The 17,164-nt window shown below is 42.7% G+C and overlaps 1 protein-coding gene across 1 annotated transcript in view; it reads right to left on the reverse strand.

Moving 5' to 3' along the window:
- Window positions 1-1,153: 1,153 nt before the first annotated feature.
- Window positions 1,154-17,164, reverse strand: part of DCUN1D3 (defective in cullin neddylation 1 domain containing 3) — a 53,392-nt gene continuing 37,381 nt past the window's right edge. Inside the window, exons 2-3 of the mRNA XM_061152986.1 lie at window positions 7,937-8,472; window positions 1,154-6,577 (exon numbers count right to left, since the gene is read on the reverse strand). Of these exons, the coding sequence (XP_061008969.1) occupies window positions 6,094-6,577; window positions 7,937-8,367 (915 nt within the window). The 5' untranslated portion in view covers window positions 8,368-8,472 and the 3' untranslated portion in view covers window positions 1,154-6,093. The remainder of the gene's footprint in view (window positions 6,578-7,936; window positions 8,473-17,164) is intronic.

Here is a 17,164-nt window from a genome sequence, read left to right on the forward strand (position 1 = left end):
CCATGATGGACACTTTGAATAAATGGCCCCATATTCTTTACAAGCACCCAAATCAGTAATCTTCACTTTATTATTTCCCATACCTCTATTTGTAAAGCCCTGGCTGGGCTCAGTAGCTCAAAAAGCCAAAGACAAGCCCAAGAGCCAACTGGGAAAACAAGTACATATTTTTTAAGTGAGGAAAAAGTCACCCCCTAGATTTCCTGATGGCTCAATGGTCAAGAATCCACCTGTCAATGCAGGAGATGCAGTTTCAATCCCTGGGTTGGGAAGATCCGCTGGAGAAGAAAATGGCAACCCATCCTAGTATTCTTGCCTGAGAAATCCCATGGACAGAGGGGCCTGGCAGGCTACAGTCCATGGGGTCAAAAAGAGTCAGACACAACTTAGTGACTAAAGAAGGTCTACCACAGTTAGACTTCTAGAATGCAAAAGCCAGAGGGAGGCATCAGGGGCCATGTTACTCTAAGCCCACCATCCTCCCAATTTGGCACAGGGAAGTTGAGTCCCCAAGAGAGGCAGTGATTTTGAAAGGGCATATGTGACCATTCCAATCCTCCTATTATCTGGATTCCCTGCATTACCTACCAGCCTTTGGAAACCTTAAACTTTTGTGTCTCTGGTGCTTTATAAATCATGGGTGTTCTTTTAAATCCTAATGTTGATAGAAATAACAGTCTCTCTTGATTTTACAGATGACTAAAAGGAAACTCAGAGTTTCACTAACTTGCCAAAGATCACAGAACAGTAGCACCTGACAGTTTTCAGCTTGCCTCCTTTCCCTTAGTCACTGCCAACCTAGGAGATATAGGAGCCAACTACTAAGAGAGTTCTAATTCACTTTTTATTCTTCATGGGAATCCACATCAGTTGATAAGACTGTTTAGGTAGTGGCCCTGTGAGGATGCATTTGCTTCTTGCCTAAAAGTACTGGGACTTGAAAAGCTGTTAAGCTTGGTGAGTGGGAGATCAACATCTGTATTTGTAGCTGGGGATCCTGTAAGATCTGGACGGTTTTCCAAAGCACAGGATTTGCCATCCATTATGTTGGAAGAGGCTCCTGGTGGGTAAAGCTCACCCCAGAATGAAGTCACAGGTATTTTTTTTGCTGGGGGGGGGGGGGGGTGGTTTTTTCTTGCAGAACTGTCATTAGTCAAGTAAACAAATTTATTAAGTCCAACAGCAGGTTACCTTCCAAATAAAAAAGTAGACAATAATGTGTGTAACAAGTTAATAAAAATATTCAAGGAGCCATTTGGAGAGTGCAACAGTGCAGAGAATACAAATCAAAGTATTGACTTTTGTCAACAAGTTTGTACAACTTCAAGAAACAGATACGCTGGTCACAAACCAAGAGGAATCCACAAAGGTGGAGGGTCACATGAGTAGTGGACTCATCACCTCAGCGGGATAAGGCAGGGTATCTTATTTGTAGGACCAGTTTATCCAAGCCCCATTTGCCTATTGCTTCAAATCCCTCCTTTGAAACCTAGTATCATATTCATTAGTGCAACAGGTAAGAGCAATTAATAACAGACTCAAGGGGCTAGGACCAGGGTCAGAAGGAAGACACTTCTCCCAGAATAAATGTGTGTTGGGGAAAAAACCACAGCAGCTGCTGGATGGCTTCCTTTGGCAATATGCAAGATTTATGCTGAAAGTTGTAGGGAAGGTGGGTGGTGGAAGAGCAGGCTCAGTTTTCAAAGAAAGGAATAGGGAGAAGGATGTGATAACTCCAGCACCTGAATCAGAAACAGAATCTGATGGTTACTCAATATTGTTTTTCAGTGAGGAAAAACACCTGCAGATTCTCAATGTAAGGCAGTGCTAGTCAAGGTTAACCTGGATAAATGCTAATAATTACAACTTAACAAAGGTGTAAACTCTGAATGGGGAGTGGGTGGGAAACCCCTCTATATGATTCAGAAAACTGTGGAGTAAGAGGAGAATCAATGGTACATTTCTCAAAGAGTCCCAATTAACACTTTAATGACTTAATAGTCCTTTTAGTCCATCTTGTTTAAACAAGGGCTTCCCAGGTGGTGCTAGTGGTAAAGAATCCACCTGCCAATGCAGGAGACAGACGCCGGTTCAATCCCTGGGTTAGGAAGATCTCCTGGATGAGGGCATGGCAACCCACTCCAGTATTCTTGCCTGGAGAATCCTGTGGACAGCGGAGCCTGGTGGGCTATAGTCCACAGGTCACACAGTGTCGGATATGACTGAAGTGAATTAGCAACACGCACACATTTAAACAAGATACTGCCGAGTCCCCCAGGGAAGACCTTTGTTAGCTACCCAGTTACCAAGGCGTTCAGGTCATGACTAACCAGACACACAAGAAGAGTGGCAAAGTGGGCTACTGCAGCAAAGCAAACCTAGCAGCAGCTTTCTTCCAGGCTTTGTAACTATCTGACTGGGTCTACCTTTGGGCTTCACGACACTGAAGACTGACTGACTTTAAATGCAAACCAAACATGGCCCCAAATACAGATGTTTTGGTTTTTAAACTTTTATACCAGGTCTTTAAGTAATTTCCCATCACTATTTAATACAGTTTGGCGTAGTATACTATATGCGGCCATCACATGAACTATGGAGTCCCACACCCTACAAGATCCATCACTGACTGAATTTTGCCACCAGTCCTTGGGAGATCAGTACTATTTTAAGACCCACTAATAAATGTGTGGCTTAATCCTTTCTTCCTCTCCAAGAAGGCTAGTCTGTGCCTTCCTTAGGGAAGTTTAATATTGAAAACACTGCCTTGTACATTTTCTGTTGGATTCCCTTGAGCCTGAGGGCTTGGCTGAAATTTGGATCTTTACCTAGCTCTAGATTTTTTTTCTTACCAGAAGGGTAGAAATGGAATCTTGAACCACTCACACATGTGAGCACATCTGGCAGGGAGAACTGCTGAGGCAACTAGCCTAAGTATATAGCAAAGTGTCATTACAGGATGCAGGGTTAAGAATGATACATTCACATTTGGCAGGTATAGGCGAAGAGCAAGGCAGTGAAGCACACTTCATCTCATATTGCTTTCTAATCAATTGCTAAAGAAATACCATAGAAGCTCACAAAACTGCCAAAAAACAACTTCCCAACATACTCAGTTTGTTGTGGTCACACTGGTATTTGCCTATTTTCAAAATGGCATCCACATCCTGCCCCTGACCACACCACCACACCACTCTGGTGTCCTATTGTTTAAAGTGAAGTATGCACTGGCTTACGTGAGGGGCATGCGTTGACCTCTTCAACACAATTACTGCTCACTCATTAAGCAGCAAACCTATCTGTAGGTGAAGAGGAACAGGAACCTCTCATTTCCCAGAAGTATAACGGCAAACCCTACACACACACTCCATCTTGGATCCCTCTGCAGAGAACTGCTTTTCCTATAGCCACGAGAAAGTCAAGCATTGGTCCATGTGACTGCATAAGCTTGAATTCCTTGCATCAAAGACTCAAACCTAGAAGGAAACTAAGTCCCTCCCTAACTGTTCCCTTTTCAGGCTTCTAATTTGCATTTGTGTAACAAATAGACCATTAAATATATAACCAAAAATATTTTAAATGGCTCTTTTGTTGAAGAGGAAGCTGAGTGTTTTTTAAAAAATCCGTCATAGCACACCTAATGCATGGAATGCTTTCTTGTAGGCTGGGGAAGGAATCCAGTTCCTCCAGTCCTTAGGATAACTCAGCCTTTTGTGTCCTCTCCATACCCCCTTCTGATCTGAGACAGAAACAGTCTTACCTGGCTAGAAGCAGCTTGCTAGATTAAGGTTTTAACCTTAACCTCTGCGCAACCCAGAACTGAGGAAAAATGGGGCTGTAAATTGACTGGATGAGATGGCAGTCTCAATACCTCAGTCTAGGTACCTTGACTTCAATTGAGCCCACAGAACCTGCCAGGACCCTTAGAAACTGTCCACAAGGATCTTGTGTCTTAGGCTAGAACAAAGCCAGATATCTGGACTGGGACCCATCAGCTTTCCAACAGTAGTGCTAACTACTGTGGCTAACTTTAGTTTCTCATCCACTCCTGTAAAAGGGGCAACTCTCAGGGTTCAGATTAAAAAATATATATATGTTCCCTATGTCAATACCAATTATACAAAAACATTGACTGCAGAAACTCCTTAAATCATCTTTGTAAAGATGGGAGCCCAGAGCCATAGATAAGTAATAAAAGAAATAAAACAACTCAAAATAAGCAATTCCTGCCCAGGCTGAGAAACATACCTGGGAGGGAGATGGGGGGTAAGTTGAGGGAGAAAACTCCAAATATTTAATAGACAAACTCTCACTGCCTCAAGAGTATAAATATTTTTATAAATTTTTATTTAAAAATTCCCTTTTCAATCTGTTCCAAAGTATTGGAAGCTGAACGGTACAAGTTCCTGCCATCCATCCTTCCAGTACAGTTTTATGAGGACATTTTTTTTTTTAATGGAAAAATAAGAGGACCCTCTACTAAAACCAGGTAGGACCAGTCAGCTCCTGTGTGGCAGTTTAGCCAAAGCTGGCCTTACAGAGCAAGCACGTGGAGGTGTCTAGGGAATTGGGACTCCCTCTTGTGAGGAAAAGACTGAGAAAATTCATCTTTAATGAAAATGATCTAAATTCATATTCAAAAGCCTTCATTATGATGCTCCCTGACACTCTTATACTTTGCATATTGAAGGCAGCTCCCTTTTATAGCTAGTTTTAGCAGGCAAAGAAACAAAGGAATATAGATACATATATGTGTATATATATATATATATATAATATAGGTAAAATATATACATATATATGTATATATACATATTTGGGGGTAGGAAAAGGTGAGGAGGGTCATGTAAACCTAAATAGTCATCACATTACCCCAAATGAGCCTGACATTAACAAAGAAGAAAATAAATAACTCTGGGGGTTAAGTGACAACATGGGTGCAGCAAGAAGGGACAGGGCCCGCGTTTAACCATTAAATACACTATGTATTTGTTTGGCAGAGTTCAGGCCAACCCCAGGCTCCTGCACTTGCCAGACAAGTAAGCTGATGATACTCAATTAAGAAAAAAAAAAAATTCAAGCAGAGCTCCATACCACAGTTTTCCTTCAAGTCAGTTGGCCGGCAGGCACAGTTTTCCGACCACCAGGAACAGAAACTTTGGCTCCAAAGCAAATGAAAAAAAAAAAAAAAAAGTATTTCCACTTACAACATGAAAATACAGAAAATTCATCAAAGAAAGAAAACTATCAAAGTCTACTTCCAGCAAAACTGAGGTAGCACTGCTTTCTCTGCATTAAATGCTTAAGTGGTTCTCAGTACAACGTGTTCTAACAAAACTGCTCACTTGACTGACAGGTGCAGCATGTTGACGGATAAACTCAACATGAAATGAAATAGGTCAAAGAAGGAATGAGCAAGAAGTGAGAAAAATAAAGAGTTTCAGATAAATTAGCTTAAAAGGGGGTCATCACCAGACTACAAATGCTCTTGGCTGGCCTTGGCTCTCCAAGAGCTTTAAATTGCCTGGGAATTAATGCAATGTGGTTAACAGTTAACACTGCTAATTCAAAATTCAACTCTGTGTAAATCTTTAAAAGTAATTATTACAACCTAAATTCAACCATGTAAACAGCACTACACACAGTACAGACCTGCCCTGAAAAACAAGAATATGCAAAACTGAGATCTGGCACTGTATCATTTTATAACAATAATTCAACCTAACTGTCCCATTCCCCACTACCTGCTCTACACCCTCCCCCACCAAAAAAAAAAATCTAATTTGTGCAAGAAGTGGCAGGCTTATTCTATCTGAAGGCTTCAAAAAAAAAAAAAAAAAGATATACAACATGTAGCCAGGTTCAAATATTTTGGGGGACCCCTCCCCAAAAAAGGGAAATAACCAAAATAACCAAAAGTGAAGAAAGTGCCTAAAACATGATACAGCATTTTAGAGCCCTTTCAGATACAAGGCAGAGAAAGGTGTAAAGTAGAAAATATCCGGATCTTCAGTAATTTCCAGAAAGGTCCAATTCCTTGGTTGACTGCAGGGCAGCAGGCAGATCCTTGCTGCTGCTCCTGAGACAGAGCCACTAAGTCTGCTCCTCGGGACACAAGCCCTCGGGCCCTGAGCTGAGTGCACCTCTCCCTTCCCCTTCTCTTTTCCTTCGCTCCATTTCCCACTCCACAAAGGTATCGAAGAGACTTGGCCAGGCCTCATCTTCGCTGTAGTTGCTGAGGTCAGGGCCAATCACCTGAGTGAAGTTAAGGAACATATTCCAAGTGTCCCTGGAGATGCCCTTGATCCCCGAGGGGTTCTCTGTTAGGAAGTTTAGCCATTGGTCCAATACCGGGGGATTGTTCTGGGTAAAGACGAGTTTCCACAGGGCAATGGCTATTTCTCGATGCAGTGACCGCTGCCCTTCTTCAGAGTCCAGGCCAAACTGAAATGTAAACCGGTAGAGATCCTTGAATTTATCCTCTTGTTTGGCTTCTGTTAAGAGGCTAGGGAACCGTGCACAGATCCCATCAATGCTGTCTGCACTTATTGCTTTGCAGCCGTCAAAAAATTCCTTCCTGCAATAGGGAGGGGCATAATTAATCATTGTAAATGATATCATTTACTGAGAGGTGATATAGTATAATTAAGAGCATAACTATGAGGCTGTCGGGATTTGAACTCCAACTCCTCTACTAACTGCAATCCTACTTCATCTGCCAAATGGTAAGAACACTACCTTACTTCATAGGGTTTAACTAAACAAGTTATGTCAAATTCTAATAGTGCCAGGCACATGGTAGGCAGCTGATATCATTCATTCATCTATTCATCTTTCCAAAGTCTCCTCCTCCATGCGGTTTCTCATTCTGCAATAGTGATTAAGCTGTAGACTTTCCTTGGAGATGGGGAGGGAGTCTTCCTGTTTTCCTTTTGATTCTATAGGGGTTGTTTGTTTTTGGAATAGTTTTGGTTACTGCCAAGGAAAATTTTTGGAGTCCAAAGATTCTGGATGAACCTGGGGAAATTGCCACCAGAGATCAAAATTCTGTTACTAAAAAGCAAACACTGTATGTGTATTTTTTAACATCTATATATAATACTTCTGGCTTACAACATGGTCTCACACTGATCATGTTCTTCGAGATTCTGTATGTTCTGAAGAGAGAACATCTGAGGTCTGCTAAGTAACCTACCCAGGGACTAAAAGTTTTGTCGAGGGGTTCTCAAAGTCAATTCTTCTTACTTATAATCCAGTGCTGTGCAAACCACACCTTGTGACCCTGCCATGCTGTCTCCCACAAATAATCTCTGTAGGGATGGATGCGTGATCATAACAAAGCACTTAACTACTGGCTGACAGGACTTCCCAGGTAGCTCAGTGGTAAAGATCAGCCTGCCAGCACAGGAGACACGGGTTCAATCCCTGGGCTGGGAATATCCCCTGGAGGAGGAAATGGCAACCCACTCCAGTATTCTTACCCAGAAAATACCACAGACAGAAGAGCCTGGCAGGCTATGGTCCACAGGGTCACAAAGAGTTGGACATGACTGACTGCACACACGCACTAGTTGATAACTGGGGCCAGCTCTCCTTACTGGAACACAGGGTGGCTAAGGGTATTGTTCGGAGAGCTGAAAGGGGCAACAAGCTTCCTACAGTGACTAAAGCACATCCCCAGTGGCACTCGATGCCTGACACATGAGAGGTGCACATAAACTGAGTAAGGAAGTAAGTGAACTGACAAAGGAGCGGAAGAAAAGACAGAAGTCTGAAATAGCAGTGGGGTGGGACAGCAACTTGGCAACATGGATTATTCACTTAACTTCAGGCAAGGACTGTTGATGCCCACTTCTATCCTAGCTGTGCACCACTGCTCAATGGTGCTCTTTTTCCTCCTCTGTTCACCTGGTGACACCAAGTATTTGTGACTAACCTGGTGAATTTGCACATGGTAGCAGCCTGGAACTTCCAAGCCAAAAGCAGCACTCGAAATTCCGTGGGGTCCACACATAGATCATTGCAAAAGCGCTCCATGCCTTCCTCCAAAATTGCATCCTCCCGTTCATCCTTATAGCGCCTGAACAGTTCTTCCAACCTCTGCAGAGACGACTCCTCGGCATTTGACTTGGGCTCCCTCCCAGCATCTCCGGAGGATGTTGGCAGCTGGCAGGCCTCAGGAGCAGCCTCTGCCTTCTTGGTCCCATTGACAAGGATATCTCCACCTGGCTTGCCACAGGCGGGCAGCTGTTCCTCACGGTGGCTTGCACTCCGCCTACCATGTGACTTGCTGCTGGGGTCACGGTCTCCATTCTTGCTACCCAGAGTTGATGAGGGATTCTTACACTTGGTGACACACTGGCCCATGATGCTGGTGGCCTGGCCTCTAGAGCGGCCCTCTCTGGATTAGATGCCCTCGTTGCCACTGACCCATGTGCCTCAACATGCCATCAGTCAGAGGAGCCAGCCAACCTAGAAGAAAATTAAAGAGCAATCACCACTGAACAGGAAGACAGAGTATGCGAGCTCTTCTCCAGGGACTGCACAGTGCAACACCATTCTTGCAATGAGCCAACCATGAACTAGCGGAAATACCCCAAGTTCACCATCACCTTCCTCACAAGCCTATACCTTCACCTTGGAAATGCAGTGGCTAGGACACATATGGAGAACCAATAATGGAAATTCCTAAAATTCTTAAGGTAACATAGATCACAAAGAATTCATGTGCAGAATGCATCAGGAAGACTATGGGTTTGCCAGAAATATTCCAAAGGAAATTTGTCTTGCCAATTCGCCATCACATAAGAAAGTTATTTGAGCCTGTGTTAACACCAAAGGTACAAATAAAAGGTTCATCTTCTAGTCTCTAATGTCAAAATTCTCAGATTTTCTTTTTAAGTAGGATGAACAAGGAGGAAGAGTGGTCACATCCAAAATAACTATATATAGTTTCATAATGCCCTAAAGATGAGGTAAAGAATTTGCAAGCCCTTTCTCCACCCTTACCCTATCCACCTATGGGAGCCATCCACCAGGACTATATTCCATGCCAAGGGTCCCAGTTGCTGAGCTTCTTTTCTAAAAACCCCTCTCAGAAAGGTAGTATGTAGAAGGAAAGTCAAGTTCACACTAAATGTGAATGTCCTATAGGGCCTGCAGGCTTATTAGTCTTTTAAGAAGGTATCTCCATTTTAAAAGAAGGACTGATTTACCCAAATACAATCTCTAAATGATAGGATAACAGCTAGATGAAAAAGAAAAGTCTGCACTAATACGTAACATCATAGTGATTTACTTATTACTTAACTAAAAAGTGTTTTATAGGAAGATTGCTAGAAATTTCTTGGCCAGGAAAGAGGTGATTTCTCTGGAGACACTTTATCTACTTAGACTCATTCTTACCTTCAACTAGTCTACCAGAAGATCCATCTAAAATTTAGTGCTTGTAAAATTTTGCTACCTAAAGAATCTGCCTGCAATGCAGGAGACCCCAGTTCAATTCCTGGCTCAGGAAGATCCCCTGGAGAAGGGACAGGCTACCTACTCTGGCATTCTTGGGCCTCCCCTGGTGGCTCAGACAGTAAAGACTTCATCTGCAATGTGGGATACCTGGGTTCAATTTCTGGGTTGGGAAGATCCCTTGGAGAAGGGCATGGCAACCCACTCCAGTATTCTTGCCTGGAGAATCCCCAAGGACAGAGGAGCCTGGCAGGCTACAGTCCATGGGGTTGCAAAGAGTTGGACACGACTGAGTGACTAAGCACAGCACAGCAGAGCGTAATAACTGCAGCCTCTGAAATTATGTTAATAGAAACTTGGAAGTATAGCAGGGAAAGTGGACCCAATCAATGTCAGACCCATGTCTCACCAGCTCTAGAGTCACGGACCTTCACAATCCAAATTCAAAGCTCTAATGAGGCTGGCAGTAGGGTAAAAGGGTGCTTTTAATGTAAAGTTGGAGCTTTAAACTTTAGCTAAAGAACTTTACTTCCTCCAAATAGTACTTGCATAAATTCAGAGTTATCTTCAAAAGGAATTCTAAGGGTATGTTCTCAGTGTACAAGTTTAAAATGAAGACCATAATCATTCCTGTGTTCATTGGAATCACATAGTATCAGGGTGTGTCCCATTCTCCACCTTCAAAAAGAATAAATGACAGACATGACTATACATGCCTTTTTTGGATTTGCAGTTTCACTTAGGTTTCAAAACCACACTGAAGCCCCTTAAGAAGGTTTTTGGTGTGGAAAATGACAGACCCAAGTAAGTTTTCTGAAACCTTTTTATGCTTTTAGAGTATAGCTAGTAAGCCATAGCACAACTTATTAAAATTGTAAAAGCCAAGGGGGTTAATTCTTGGAAGACCAGAATACATGAGAAGCAACCTGTTCAAGCTAAATTATCCAAAACAAACAGCACTATACCACATGGACGGTCTGGTTTCCAGATCTGTGTTTCTACGACTGAAATGCTGAAAGAAACAAAAGGCCTAAACTTAAAAATTCCACATGCTCACAGACTGGCAACTCTAATTCCCAGACACGCTGACTCACCAGATTTTGCTGCTCAGTTCTTGCTACTGAGGAAAGCCCAGGTATCTGGCACGATAAGAGGATTTCCTGGTTTCTGACTGACTCACCTACCCTAGGCCACTCACCTCTGCTCCCATTGGACAGATGCTATATTATATCAGCTTCCTCCAAATCCTGGTGCCAAGGCCTTCAAGTAGGGACAGAACAGATGGACCTCTCAAAGAGGCTCTAATCCATTTACCCATTTACAAGCCCTCCACATAGAGCTTCTTTGATGACCTGACATAGCAGAACCAGCTGAAACCTGAGGCATTTTATACCCAAGAGATGAAAAAAAAAAAAGGAGTGGGAAATCAGTTTAGACAGATGATCAGTCAAAGTGACAGCAGGCTGGGTCCCTTCTTTCCATTCTGGTCCTTTCCTTTGAGGCAAGTGATGGTCTCAAGCCAGAAGGAAGTATTTACAGATCTGATGGTGAGTGTGGTCCCCTGATTACCTAATGGGCTCCCTTCTTTACTGTCTATCTCTTTCTTTGGGAAACAGTTCTGCACCAAGAGATTTCTCAGGTTCAATCAGGGGCTCAGCCCTATGTCACAGGATGGCCACACTTCAAGTGTTTTAAAGTTGCAAGCTTCCCTGGACACACTAGCTGTTTGCTAATTCCTAATAAGAGCAATTTTCAATTACTTAGCACTGGATAGCACATCATGCATGATACAAAGCACTTTATGGACAATAAAACTCATATATGCTTACCATAACTCCATTCAAAGACAGGAAAGTTGGGGTGCAAAGATTACCCAGGATCACAAGCAGAACCTGGTATGTCTGACTTGAAAAACCCCTGATAGCTCAGCTGGTAAAGAATCTGTTAGCGATGCAGGAGACCCCAGTTCGATTCCTGGGTTGGAAATATCCATTGGAGAAGGGATAGCCTACCCACACCAGTATTCTTGAGCTTCCCTTGTGGCTCAGATGGTAAAGAATTCACGCACAATGCGGGAGACCTGGGTTCGATCCCTGGGTTGGGAAGATCCCCTGCAGAAGGGAAAGGCTACCCACTACAGTACTCTGGCCTGGAGAATTCCATGGATTTCTACTGTATAGTCCATGGGGTTGCAAACAGACACGACTGAGTCAACTTTCACTTTCAATTTAACCACTAAGCTAGACTGCTTAACACACCTATATCAGAAGCCCCTTCATAGATCACAGCATGGTTTGGTAAAGGGGCTTTGTAATGCAATGAAGCTATAAGCCATACTGTGCAGGGCCACCCAAGATGGGTGGGTCATAGTGAAGTGTACTGACAAAATGTGGCCCATTGGAGGAGGGAATGGCAACACACCAGTATTCTTGCCGTGAGAACCCCATGAGCAGTATGAAAGAGCAAAAACACATAACACTGGAAGATGAGCCCCCCAGGTTGGAAGGTGTCCAATATGCTATGGGGGAAGAGCAGAGGGCAATTACTAATATCTCCAGAAAGAATGAACTGGCTGAGCCAAACCGGAAACAACACTCAACTGTGGATGTGTCTGGTGGTGAAAGTCAAGTCCAATGCTGTAAACAATATTGAAATCTGGAATGTTAGGTCTATGAATCAAGGAAATTGGATGTGGTCAAGCAGGAGATGGCAAGAGTGAATATCATTTTAGGAATCAGTGAACTAAAGTGGACAGGAGTGGATGAATTTAATTCAGGTAACCATTATATCTCCTACTGTGGCCAAGAATCCCTTAGAAGAAATGGAGTAGCCCTCATAGTCAACAAAACAGTGACATCGGTTCATTTCCAAGGCAAACCATTCAACATCACTTTGCCTTAACCACTGATGCTAAAGAAGATAAAGTTGGGTATGAAGATCTATAAGACCTTGTAGAACTAACAGCAAAAATGATGTCCTTTTCATCATGGGAACTGGAATGCAAAAGTTGGAAATCAAGAGAAACCTGCAGTAGAAAGCAAGTTTGGCCTTGGAGTACAAAATAAAGCAGGGCAAAGGCTAACAGAGTTTTGCCAAAAGAACACACTGGTCATAGCAAACACTCTTTTCCAACAACACAAGAGATGACTCTACACATGGACACCACCAAATGATCACTATTGAAATCAGAGTGATTATATTCTCTGCAGCCAAAGATGGAGAAGCTCTATACAGTCAGCAAAAACAAGACTGGGAGCTGACCGTGGCTCAGATCGTGAGCTCCTTATTGCAAAATTTAGTCTTAAATTGAAGAAAAGTAGGGAAAACTACTAGACCATTTAGGAATGGCCTAAATCAAATCCCTTATGATTATAAGGTGGAGGTGATGAATAGGTTCAAAGGATTAGATCTGGCAGAGTGCATAAAGAACTATATATGGAGGTTTATAACATTGTACAGGAGGCAGTGACCAAAACCACCCCAAGGAAAAAGAAATGCAAGAAGGCAAAGTGGTTGTCTGAGGAGGCTTTACAAATAGCTGAAAAGGGAGAAAGGGAAAAATATACCCAACTGAATGCAGAGTTCGAGAAAAAAGCAAAGAGAGATAAGAAGGCCTTCTGAAATGAAGTGTAAAGAAATACAGGAAAACAACAGGATGGGAAAGATTCTCTAAGAAAGAGAACTTCTCTTCAAAAAAAATTGGTGATAGCAAAGGAAACATTTCATCCAAGAATGGGAGTGAGTAAGGACCTAACAGAAGAGATTAAGAGGTGGACAGAATACACAGAACTATACAAGAAAGGTCTTAATGATTCAGATAACTATGATGATAGGAGTGTAGTCACTCACCTAGAGCCAGACATCCTGGAGTGTGAAGTCAAGTGGACTTTAGGAAGCATTACTAAGAACAAAGCTAATGGAGGTGATGGAATTCCAGCAGACCTATGTAAAATCCTAAAAGATGATGCTGTTAAAGTGCTACAGTCAATATGTCAGCAAATTTGGAAAACTCAGCAGTGGTCACAGGACTGGAAAAGGTCAATCTTCATTCCAATCCCAAAGAAGGGCAATGCCAAAAAATTTTCAAACTACGGCACAACTGCATTCATTTCACCTACCAGCAAGGTAGGCTCAAAATTCTCCAAGCCAGGCTTCAGCAGTATGTGAACCGAGAAATTCCAGATACATAAACTGGATTTAGAAAAGGCAGAGGACCCAGAGATCAAATTGCCAACATCTGCTGGATCACAGGAAAAGCAAGGGATTTCCAGAAAAACATTTACTTCTGCTTCATTGACTATGCTAAAGCCTTTGACTGTGGGGATCACAACAAACTGGAAAATTCTTAAAGAAATGGGAGTACCAGACCACCTTACCTGTCTCCTAAGAAACATATGCAAGTCAAAAAGCAACAGCTAGAACTGGACATGGACAACAAACTGGTTCCAAATTGGGAAAGAAGTATGTCAAGGCTATTTACTGTCATGCTGCTTATATAACTTATATGCAGAGTACATCATGCAATATGCCAAAGTGAATGAATCACAAGCTGGAATCAAGATTTCTGGGAGAAATACCAACAACATCAGATACGCAGATGATACCACCCTAATGACAGAAAGTGGAAAGAAACTAAAGAGCTTCTTGATGAGGGTGAAAGAAAAGTGAAAAGGTTGGCTTAAAACTCAACATTCAAAAACTAAGATCATGGCATCTAGTCACACCATTGCATGGCAAATAGATTGGGAAAAAATAGAAATAGTGATAGATTTTATTTTTGTGGGCTCCAAAATCACTGTGGACAGTGACTGCAGCCATGAAATTAAAAGACACTTGCTTCTTGGATGGAAAGCTATGACAAACCTAGAAAGCATATTAAAAAGCAGAAACATCATTTTGCTGACAAAGATCCGTATAGTCAAAGTTATGGTTTTCCAGTAGTCATGTACATATATGACAACTGGACCATAAAGAAGGCTGAGTGCCAAAGAATTGATGCTTTTGAATTGTGGTGCTGAAGAAGACTCTTGAGAATCCCTTGGACTGCAGGGAGGTCAAACTAGTCAATCCTAAAGGAAACCAATCCTGAATATTCATTGGAAGGATTGAGACTTAAGCACTAATACATTGGCCACCAGATGCAAAAGAGCTGAGTCACTGGAAAAGACCCTGCTGCTGGGATAGATTGAGAGCAGGAGGAAAAGGGGGCGGCAGAGGATGAGATGGTTAGATAGCATCACTGACTCAATGTACATAGATTTGAGCAAACTGTGGGAGACAGTGAAGGACAGAAGAATCTGGCCTGCTGCACTCCATGGGGACTGCAAAGAGTCAGACATGACTTAGGGACTAAACAACAACGACTGGAAAAAGAACAGCACACGGTCTGTGCCCACTGCTAAGAATGACGTCCTAGCCACTGCTCTCTCCCCCGCAAGTCTTACCACCATGAAGCAGGCAGGCAAGATGCCCTTAGGCTCAGCCTCACCAGAGGATGGGGCTAGAATTAGTCCAGAGTCCTTAAACCTGTGATGTTTCAGGACCCCATCATGGCTAGAAACTCTAGCTCTTTAAGTCCAACTCTGCTACTGGCTATTTGACCCTGATCAAAAACCTGAATTTCATCAACCTGAAAAGCAGTACCTACTTCATAGAGCAGTTATAAGGATTCAGTCAGGATACACTAATAAAGAGTACCCGGCACACAATGACTTCCACAGATGAAAGCTGTTATTAAAAGCCAAGTAGTATCTGCTTACCCTGATGGAAATCCCAGCTTGTCCCATTTGAACAACGGGTCTAGGCTTTGACTTCCCCAGGCCCAGACAGGACAGGATGCCTATGCTTGACTTGAGTCACACACATGAGTATTGCTCAAAAACAGTCTCTTGAGCTACAGAAGTAACCCTGCTCAAATTCACCACCCATCAGAAATACACAGGGGATCAGATTCTCCAAAGGATGACTTGTGAATAATCCTGAATAAAATCAAGCTGGCTATTTGCTGTGCCCTCTGGATATCTGAATTATTGCTCACTTTCTGTCCCTAACTGCAGAACAATTATATCAAAGAAATTCTTGCACTGTTAAGAAAGTTCTAGTACCCACAACAGATTTCCCCACTTGGGGAAAGGGAAAAGGACTAAGAATCCCCAAAGAATTTGACTTTGGAGACCAGTGGGACTTGATTACAGAACTTTAACAGGAATGGGGAAACAGACTCTTGGAGGGCACAAACAAAACCTTGTGCACATCAAGAGCCAGGAGAAAGGAGTTTCCTGTGAAGGCATGGGTCAACAACAGTTTGCCCTCAGTCCAGACAACAGGGAGGGAACAGCCCTACCCATCAACAAAAAATTGGATTAAAGATTTACTTAGCATGGCCCCACCCATCAGAACAAGACCCAGATTCCCCCCCAGTCAGTCTTTCCCATGAGGAACCTTCCATAAGCCTGTTATCCTTATTCATCAGAGGGCAGATAGAATGAAAACCACAATCACAGAAAACTAACCAAACTGATCACATGGACCACAGCCATGTCTAACTCAATGAAACTATGAGCCATGCCATGTAGAGCCACCCAAGATGGATGGGTCATGGTGGAGAGTTCTAACAAAATGTGGTCCACTGGAGAAGGGAATGGCAAACCAATTCATTATTCGTGCCTTGAGAACCCCATGAACAGTATGAAAAGGCAGAAAGATAGGACACTGAAAGATGAACTCCCCAGGTCAGTAGGTGCCCAATATGCTACTGGAGAAGAGTGGAGAAGTAACTCCAGAAAGAATGAAAAGACGAAGCCAAAGTGAAAACAGTGTCCAGCTGTGGATGTGACTGGTGATGGAAGTAAAGTCCGATGCTGGAAAGAACAGTATTGCATAGGAACCTGGAATATTAGGTCCTTGAATCAAGGTAAATTGGAAGTGGTCAAACAGGAGAGGGCAAGGGTTTGAACATCGAAATTTTAGTAATCAGTGAACTAAAATGGACAGGAATGGGCGAATTTAATTCAAATGACCATTACATCCACTACTGTGGGCAAAAATCCCTTAGAAGAAATGGAGTAGTCCTCACAGTCAACAAAAGGGTCTGAAATGCAGTACTTGGGTGCAATCTAAAAAACAACAGAATGACCTCGGTTCGTTTCCAAGGCAAACCATTCAATATCACAGTAATCCAAGTCTATGCCCCAACCACTAATGCTGAAGAAGCTAAAGTTGAACGGTTCTATGATGACCTACAAGACCTTCTAAAACTAACACCAGAAAAAGATGTCCTTTTCATAACAGGGGACTGGAATGCAAAAGTAGGAAGTCAAGATTTCCCTGGAGAAACAGGCAAGTTTGGCCTTGGAGTACAAAATGAAGCAGGCCAAAGGCTAACAGAGTTTCGCCAAGAGAACACACTGTTTGTAGCAAGCACCCTCTTTCACCACCACAAGAGATGACTCTACTCATTGACCATATGGTCAATACCGAAATCAGACATATTATATTCTTTGCAGTTGAAGATGGAGAAGCTCTATACACTCAGCAAAAACAAGACCAGGAGCTGACTGTAGCTCAGATCATGAACCCCTTATTGCCAAATTCAGACTTAAATTGAAGAAAGTGGGGAAAACCACTAGACCATTCAGGTATGACCTAAATCAAATCCCTTATCAAATACAGTGGAAGTGAGAAATGGATTTAAGGGACTGAT

This window comes from Dama dama, chromosome 10 (genome assembly GCF_033118175.1).
Source record: "Dama dama isolate Ldn47 chromosome 10, ASM3311817v1, whole genome shotgun sequence".
NCBI classification, from domain to species: domain Eukaryota; kingdom Metazoa; phylum Chordata; class Mammalia; order Artiodactyla; family Cervidae; genus Dama; species Dama dama.